Consider the following 9,172-nt stretch of genomic DNA (forward strand, 5'->3'; position numbering starts at 1 on the left):
GGCAAAAGGGAACGCATGAAAGGGGACTGTGTTAGCCAATCCTCTGATCTCATTGGCAGCCGCCCTGGGTTGTCTTATGAGCCGTTTTCCGCGTGCGTCTGCATTCATGGGAGAGAGCTGACTGGTAGGATTTTTTTGGCAGGCGCGCGAGGGCTCGGGCGACACGAGGAAGGGTGTTTTGCACTCAGTGATTTTGGTGGAAGTGTGAGTGATGCTTGTTCCGTCTTCTTAATAAACAGTCACACGTATCTGAAAGGAATGGTTATTTTAAAGGTTTGGAAAATTTTCCTCACAGCAAGCATACCTATCGATCCTGGACACCTCTGGCGCTTCGGAAGATGCCAGACATATCACCAAGGGCACAAGACATAAGGGCAATCCGCCTCAGCCAAAGCCGGACACTTCGCCTCAGCCGACGCCGGGCAATCCGCCTCAGCCGACGAGGGCGCTCACAGCTGGCGCCTCAGTCGCGCCGCTGGACGGCCGGCGACCTAGCTGGCGCCACCGCCGCGGCCTGAGCTTCTAATCGGGGTCAGGTGACGGCTGACGCGTGCACCGCTGATGAGGGCGGGCCGGGCAGCACGCGGTGGCGCTGACTCAGCGGGGCGGCCGCGGCCCATTTGAGTCGCCCGCCCGTCGCGAGCCCCGGCTCCGCTGTTTGTTCTGGCGGCGCGTGCCCGGCTGACTCCGGCGGCCGACCCGTCATATCGCGCTCACCCCGTCGGCCGCGGGCGCTCGCTGAGGCGTCCAAGTCCGACGTGTCGCATATCTTGATCACGCCAGGGGGGTTAGACGCGTCGATGAGCATATTCAGAGCGGCACCGGTAGCCGGACCCGCTTATAGACGGGCTGGCGGGGTGCGCCAGATTGCTCTCGCCCGCCTCGACGAGCCGCGTGCGGGATTTATCAGTGCGGGCTCAGGTGGGCTCATGGTGCCCGTAACGTCCCCTGTCTACATGAGCCACCGGAGCACGGTTCTTTCTCGCACGGTCGAAGAGTTGTCCAGTAGATTCGACCCCTCGACAGCGCAGTGGACACTCATCCCACCGCCCGCGCGGCCACCTGTGGGTGACCTCCCCTTTGGTTGCCACCAGTCAGTCAGACATCGAGGCCCTTCTCCTCTCCACGGCCTCCCGTGTTCTCCTCCTCACCGGTGACGCCCCTCCCTTCGCGGCGCGCTGCAGCTGCCTCCCAGCACCAGTGACTTGAGGAGAGGCCGCGCCAGACGCCGCGGGACTAGACGGCACACCCGATTCAAACGCGTGAACAGCGTGTGTGAACAGGGAGCGACACCCACTGGCGGCAGCGACGACCCGTGGGGAGCGTCCGTCTTCCGGCCATATCAGCTGTGTTCAAAACGACACATTGTTTTTTGCACATTGACGGCACGATGTCCTGTTTGAAGCAGCTGACGCAAAGTTTCTAATGCCAGCTCAACGGAATTAATTGGCATGGTAGTGTGGCTTTATGACCATTCAAGGTCCTGACGAACAAAGAACCGTGCAACTTGGCTTTCAAAACGTCCATGCGCTGCAAGTGCTGTGTCGCAATATCGCTGACGTATTGGTCTGCGGTCGCCAAAAACTCAGCTGTTAGCTGAGCGTCGCGGGTCAAAACTGATTGGATTTCGGCATTGGCACACGGAAGCTTAGAAGCTTGGACGGCATGAGAGCTGGCGGAGACCACCAAACGCTCCATCGGGAGCCGCGCCTGGGAGACTGGGGGCGAGAGATGCGCGTGACGCCCATCGTGCCGTTGAGCCGTGGCCAGCGGCAACGCTGCAGTGGTGGGTCAAATGAATGGACTCCGCGACGTGGCCTCCCGGCTCGTCACGAACTCACTTTAGACACAAAGGTCAAAGGTAAGCGCGCCACCGCGGGAATGTGGCGAGAGGCTTGAAATACCTGCGTATCACTCACGCTTGCCGTCAGCCTGGCATCTGGGCCGCAAAAATGACGCACCACACTGAGCCCCGACTGAGCCAAAATGAATGCCGGAGCAATAGCCCTGGGAGCAGCGTGCTCTTTACTTCCAGTCCATCAGCCCGTGCGAATCCTGGCATGGGAAAGCCCATGCAAAGCGGAAAGCCAATGAAAACCTCCTTTCCGCCACATGACCCATTCTGGCAACGTAATCCGTACAAGCATTGGCTTGCGGAATGACGAGAGACGGTAGAATCATAAACAACTGCTCCCATATTTCGGAAAATTGTAATTAGCCTATGACGCCGCGTGGAACGAAACGGTGCGCGAAGCGTTCGTCTTATAATGGCTGACATGATTCACCACCGCTGTCGGTATCTAGGAGAGCCAATACCGCGACAGCAGACTGCATGCCTGATCCGACGGTCCCTTCACATACGCTTCACCCAGTACGCCGCATGAAATGTCGACCCGTAAGGATTCCCAACGATCAACAGGCGCACAAGATGGCAGTGGTGATGAACTCAGCCACGTTTAACTCAATGTAAAAATATTGCACTATTACGACTATCGTGCCACCACCTTACAAATTGGCGTGCAAATTGGAACAACGTGTCATAATTTCCATGCCGACCTACAGACCGCCCCTCACCACAGGTACTCTGTCTGTGGTTTCGAGTGCAAAAATAAGAACATGCCAATCAGTCGGGGCGTGTGAGCTTTGATGCTGAAACATAATCACACCATGCTGAGCGAAGCGAGCCCAACCTTGCACCTACCTGTCCTAAAAGCTTATCGTTGATCGCAGCTTCGCGAACAATTGTCACCCTTGCCTAACGAATACGCAAAATAACGGGTACAGCCCATACATCTGTGAGACGGAAACTTCGCTTATAAATGCATTTGTAGCTCCTGGAACTCCCAACAGGTGATCAGTAGCATGGCATCGTACTCACCAATGGTCGAATGAATGGTGAAACAGAAGAACATGGATCCCCAGAAGCCCCACGGGTTGTCGTCCGGGTCCGGGTGCCAGCGCAACAGGTTAAACTGCTCAAAAGACGTCTCGAGGAGGGCATCGATCTCACTCTGCACCTCCAGCCGGAACTCCGTCGCGTTTACGACCGCCCCGGGATCTGTTCTGTTCAGCAGACGCTCTACCACGTCCAGCTTCAGCTGATTTAGGTCCCTGTGCTGCCCGGACGCCGGCTTTTCCAGGATCATCATCACACAGGCGCCGATCGCGTTGTACAACATGAGCACGGCGAAGAGGAAGATGTGGGTGAAGCCGCGTCGCGACCACCGCTTCATCTTGTCCAGCACGGCCAGCGTGAAGCGCTCGCCGAAGCTGAGGCTGCTTTTTGCCGTCTGAAAGGCGCCGTCCTTCACGTCCTTCATGCGACTTTGCAGGTAGGAGGCCACCTTGGTCTTGTCCATGCTGGAAAGCACGGCGGGCATGGTGAGGCCCCAGGGCTCGGCCTGAGCCGGCCCGGGCTGACGGTGGCCGGCCTCCAGGTCAGCCGGCGGCCGGGCGGCGGCGAAGACGCAGCCACCACGTCCAGCTTCGGCGGCCGCCGCGGTTGCGGCGGCGTCGCCGCATGATCAGCCGAGTTCTTGCGACGCGGCGGCGGCGTCGGGAACACGCGGTCCGCCATAGTCTGCTGTCAGGCAGCCGGGGCTGCTTCCTCGGGGCACACTCCGAATGCTCCCTGGAGGCGGACTGAACTCTCCCTGGACGCACTTTGATCGCTCCCTGGAGGGTTCCGCGCACGCTCCCTGCACGCTGCCTGGACGTCTTCGACGGAGCGCGACCCCCGTCGGCGCCACACCCAACTGGCCAGTCTCCGGCCACCGACTGCCAGTAACCTGGGGCGCATTTATAGCAACGCCGGCCGTGTCAAACGCCAGCGACCTGTGACGTCACCGGTCGGTCCGGGCACATCAGGCCGGCATCCGGGCCAGGGCCGGAAACATTGTGACCCTGTTCGGTCGAGGAATGCCCTACCACGTGGTCAGAATGAGATGCTATTTTACGCCATCGAGGTGATTCCCATGCGACTTTTAGGGCTACGGCAGGGTGGGCTCGAGTACCGCACAGGCGAGGCCAGGACTGTCTTTGAAGTGCCTCATCCATTTTTTAACGCTACTCACCAAAGCTTTCTCACTAACGATGATGTAAATGATTAAGCAGAGTAAAATGAATCTTCAGAATCCACGGGGATGTCAATGGGGCTACAATGCTGGTGCGCGAGGTCAGACTGCACGGAAGTCACGTCGAACCGGTCATCAATCCTCTTCTGCGCCAGCTCCGAAGCGTCATCACGTCCACGATTGTACTGGTGCCGTTCACGATCTACCGCGCCCGTGCCGTTTTGTGGGTGCATTAGACACGCTATGGCGTACTTTGAAATGAACTTACGGAGGACACGAAGGGTCGTCCGACTTCGTGCAGTTTGCCAAACATTCCTTCAACCCAAGACTTTAAACTGTGCCGGGTGCGATGCCTCACTCTTGGCTCGTTAGTGCTATAAGCGTGAGTGCTGGGTGCGGTACCTCACTCTTGGAATGTGAGTGCAGTGTGTGAAGTTGTATGTAGCGATGCCTCACTCTTGGCTCGTTAGTGCTGTAAGCGTGAGTGCTGGGTGCGGTACCTCACTCTTGGAATGTTAGTGCAGTATGTGAAGCTGTATGTAACTGTGACGCAATGCAATGCAAAGCCCTCCATAACGTAATGCCCTCTGCTTATCCTTTCGGCTAACTTAGTCGATCGTTCCATAGATTGAAGTGCGACTCATTGAATGGCCTTTTTAGTCATCCAACGCCTTCATCGCGCCCAATTGCGGAAGCTCAGATGCATGAAAGCTTTTTGTCCTGTGGGGTTTTGCTCCAAAACCTGACACTCGGTGTCAGGTGTGTAACCCTGCTCTGTCATGCTCTGGCCCCACCCATAGCCCGAAGTGCTCTCGTAACAGCGGTTGTAAAACCACTTTCAGGTACCGCCACACGGGCCCGTTACGACCGTAATAACCATTAAATCCATTGCAACTGGGTCGCTCGATATTGCTAAGTCTCTGAGGACCCATATTCATATTCTGAAACGAGGACCTTGATGGACCCATGGATATAACCATGCATACCAACAAAAGCCCTGTTTGAGTGCTCGCAGTCCCCTGGAGTCCCCTTGCACCTGGGGACTGGATTCCCAATGAACACTTGAGGCGCTTCCTGGATGCCAAAACCAGGCATGGATGCACGATGGTGTAGTAGAGAGGGATGCTTCCGAGCCGACCCCAAATTTGGAATATCCCGCCTGTCCGTGTTCCGAGATGCTACCCGACTGTGGGTTCACACATCGCTCGTTTCCAAACTTTGAATAACGGTTGTTAATCATGTCTTGCCAAGTAAACTTTGCGGCTCATATTTGGGGCATCCTCAAGTTAAGAGTCATGCATACGTATATTGTCTTCACCATCTGCAGACCTCTTCTTGTACATGGCACTTGTTTGATCAGCAGCCGATAATCAGAACTTTCTGCGACGCGGTTCCCGTAATAGTGAGGTAGGGTAATATACGGGCTTTTGTGTTGTCTGCCTTAAACGAATCGCTCTGAGCCCAAGATTCATGGTGAGCCTGTCCTTCTGTCCGGTCTATTTTTGTCGCGCGCAAAAGCATTTCCATAAAGTAATTGGGTTTATTAAGAGCTTATTTTTCTTACTAGAATAGGGAGGAATTTCCCAGCTGAATCAGAAAGACAGTTTTTGCAGCAAATCGCAAACAAATGAAATAATGCTACCGTTCTCCTTTTTCCAAGACCGTAACGCTATGGAGTAAACTACTGTCACAAGTGAAGTACTCTTCCGCGTACTCGGGGCTCTTGCCCCAGGGCTCACGCTTAGGTAAAAGTTTCGCAAACTTATTACAGCGTCAAGATGATGCCCCTGTGAAAAAGACGGATCAAAAACGATTCATGGACGTATACACTGACTTTTCATGGGCGCAAGACGAGCACAGGGCCGTTGAACTTTGCAGGGAAACGCCGGCGAGCTCAGACGAAAGACATGTCATCTCCAGCTTAATATAGACACCGGTTTAGGCATCCGGTTAAAGGCATCCAGTCCGAAACCGGCATTTAACCGAAAGATCCGGTTTAAACAGGAAGGGCTTCAGGAACCTTCCAACGTGTGGATGTGACTGACAATGATGGCTTTATAGCGGCTTTCGATTTAGGAACACGATAACGTGTGATTGCGGGGCGGTGGCGGTCAGATGGCCCTAAAGCGATTACGACCCAACATCAAAACAACTCCGCCTGATCGCCAGGTGACGGAGCAGGTGCAGGGGTCGGCCACGACATCTGGTGATATGGCAGGAGGCCTGGGGGAGGGTCAAGGAAATTGTCCGTACTTTGAGGGCGACGCCACGGGTTCTGTTTTGGGGGCAGGGTTTTTAGGTGGCCTCTTGGACAAAATGGGGCCTCCTCGCAGGGGTGTAGTATTCAAGGGAAGGGGTACCGACAGCATGTGCCCCCTAATCAAACTGTAACCTGCATCATGTCCAAGTGAACAGGTGTCACCAGCTAAGAAAGAAATCCAACATGGGGGCTTTCTGATTATCCAGCAAAGGGTATCACTAGCCTAAAACAGGGCCTGCTATTCCAGAAAAAGACCTCCTGATGCAAAGAGGGGCCTCCTAGTTCAGAACAGAACGCATGCGATTTACGAAGGGGCCCCCAAAGCTAGCCAACAGGCCTCGCTATCTCGAAACCTGACCCTGATCCGGAACTATGGCCATCAGATGCATGAAAATGACCTATTCCAGAAACGGGACCTCCTGAATATAGGGGGTGCCTCCTAAACGGGAACAGAGACCTTCTAGGTTATAACGGGGCCTCCCGAATCAGCCAGGGAGCCTCCTTAAGGCAGCACTGAGCCTCTTGGTCTAGAGCACTGGCTACCTCATCTATAAAAGTTACCTCAGGACTCCGGAGAGGGTCTGTTGATGAGGCAAAGGGTCTTCTGAGCCCGATTTTGTATTCTCTAGTTCAGTTTTCGGGGCCTTCACTATCTGCATTTTTGGAATTCTACGCGTAGCCAGAACGCCTCTAGTTGGGAAAAGGGGCCTCTTATTTTTTAGAGGGGGAGGAAACTGCTCCCCTCTGCCCTTACCCTGCTGTGCCGTCCCTGCCTCACTTTGTGGTCCTGTAAGAGCCTTGCCGTAAGAGCATCGTCGAGTGGTCATCGCGAGACGGAGACAAAAACACGCTGCCACGGGGAAAGATACGGCTGGATTCATCTAGCTGGAACATCCGCCTCCCGGAAGTAATGAAAGGAAAACAAAGTACAAAGATCTTCACTGCGGAAAACTCGTGCGTGTGTAGTTCTGAGGTTGCCGCCGTGAACTCAACTCCTATAACTTAAATCATGATCAAACCATGAGGATGCCGTTATCACACATTACCCCTCGCCATCCACATGTTGCATGTGTACGTTTTGGTGTAATATGCTGTAAAAATCTCATGACCAGAAGGAATGTCCAATTGCGCGTGGAAGTGCTTTTCCTGAACACAACCTTGCCTCACGCTAGCGTGCCAACGAAATGCGGACAGTGTTCGGAATTATTTTGAACTCTTGAGTTGTGTTTACTCTTCGTGTTGTCTCCTTTTTTTGCCTTTTTGCCTCCGACAACATAGAGTCACCTGAAAACAACATTTGAGAGCTGTGAAATGCTTTACGTACCCAGCCCAACGTGTTCAACAAAGCTCAGTTTGACACGCACATGGGTGCGTTGAAAATGCGGAAGCATTTGTCTCTTACAGGCCGTCTGCCAGACTAAAACATAGATTTAATGCCCCGGTCAGGAGGCCCCAATACCGAGAACGTGTGCCTTCTGCCGACGGTCACTATGAAAACAAACCAGCCCATGCGACAAAGCTGAACGTCCTGGAATTGGCGGCGGCGACGTTCTCTAATCCCTTCCAGGAGGCGCCTCAGCAGCGGCGTCGCTAGGATTCGCGTATTGGCGGGCCTGCTCCGGTGTTTTGGTGGACTCCCCTTGTGTTTTATGGGAGGGCATAGAGATAGGAATAAGACCATTTTTTGGAAGAATACGTGAATAAATTAGTCGATGAAGTCGAATGACAAAAACGGCAACGTCCTACCGGCCGCTTGGCAAGACACGCAAGGCTCCTGGGAACTGTAGTCCCCCAGTCAACACTGGTGCGACCCCTCCGCGCTCGGCCTATCAGTTCACGAATCCTCTGTGACTCACCTAGCGGCTTATGAATCGCCGTTTCAGTGTGTTCCTGGGCCCCTTCCCCTTCCCCCTGCGATGGCCAGACTGGTGCCGCACGCTGTTGAAGTGCACCACACCGCGAAGACGCGGCGCGGCAGACGCTACACCAGCACCACTCGCTTTCGCGCTACGCAAAGAAGCTGGATCTGAGCCTGCATAGCCCGACCGTCACTTCCGCTAGAGAACTGCCGGCAGAGTCGCCGCCGAACTGCAGCAGATCCGCCGTCAGACTGCAGCAGATCCGCCGTCAGACTACACAGACTTTAGATAGGGCCGCCGTCAGGCTGCAGCAGGTCCGCCGTCAGACTGCAGCAGAGACGCCGTCAGACTGCAGCGGAGACGCCGTCAGACTGCAGCGGAGCCGTCACCAGACTGCACAGACTGCCGATAAGGCTGCCATCAGAGTATTGCGGAGCCGCCGTTAGACTACATCTGGTCCGCCGCCAGACTGCGAAAACTGCCGATAGGGCCGCCGTCAGAATGCACCAGGTCCGCCGTCAGCATGCACAGACTGCCGACAGGGCCCCCATCAGAGTGCAGCAAAGCCGTCCCCAGACTGCACGGACTACCGATAGGGCCGCCGTCAGAGTGCAGCGGAGCCGCGGCCAGACTGCACATACTTTAGATAGGGCCGCTGTCAGACTGCATCAGGTCCGCCATCAGACTGCACAGACTGCCAATAAGGCCACCGTCAGACTGCAGTGGGCCACAGTCAGACTGCACGAACTTAAGATAAGGCCGCCGTCAGAATGCGCAGACTGCCGATAGGGCTGCCATCAGAGTGTTGCGGAGACGCCGTCAGACTGCAGCAGGTCTGCCGTCAGACTGCACAGACTGCCGATGGGGTCGCCGTCGTCTGACTACGGTAACACTGCTATCTGACTGTAGTGAAGCCGCTGGCGGACTTGCGGAGCCACCGTTACGCAGCCGGGCGGCGCTGTCGCATGTTGAAGCAAGCA

At 55.3% G+C, this 9,172-nt stretch overlaps 1 protein-coding gene across 1 annotated transcript; it reads right to left on the reverse strand.

Moving 5' to 3' along the window:
* Positions 1 to 2,423: 2,423 nt before the first annotated feature.
* LOC119110561 (uncharacterized) lies at positions 2,424 to 3,398 on the reverse strand. Its single transcript, XM_037234439.1, has one exon. The coding sequence runs from the start codon at positions 3,378 to 3,380 to the stop codon at positions 2,814 to 2,816; it is 567 nt and encodes a 188-aa protein (XP_037090334.1). The 5' UTR covers positions 3,381 to 3,398; the 3' UTR covers positions 2,424 to 2,813.
* Positions 3,399 to 9,172: the final 5,774 nt, after the last annotated feature.

The sequence above is a fragment of the Pollicipes pollicipes genome, unplaced genomic scaffold, assembly GCF_011947565.3.
Source record: "Pollicipes pollicipes isolate AB1234 unplaced genomic scaffold, Ppol_2.1 Scaffold_7231;HRSCAF=8579_pilon_pilon_pilon, whole genome shotgun sequence".
Taxonomy (NCBI): Eukaryota; Metazoa; Arthropoda; class Thecostraca; order Pollicipedomorpha; family Pollicipedidae; genus Pollicipes; species Pollicipes pollicipes.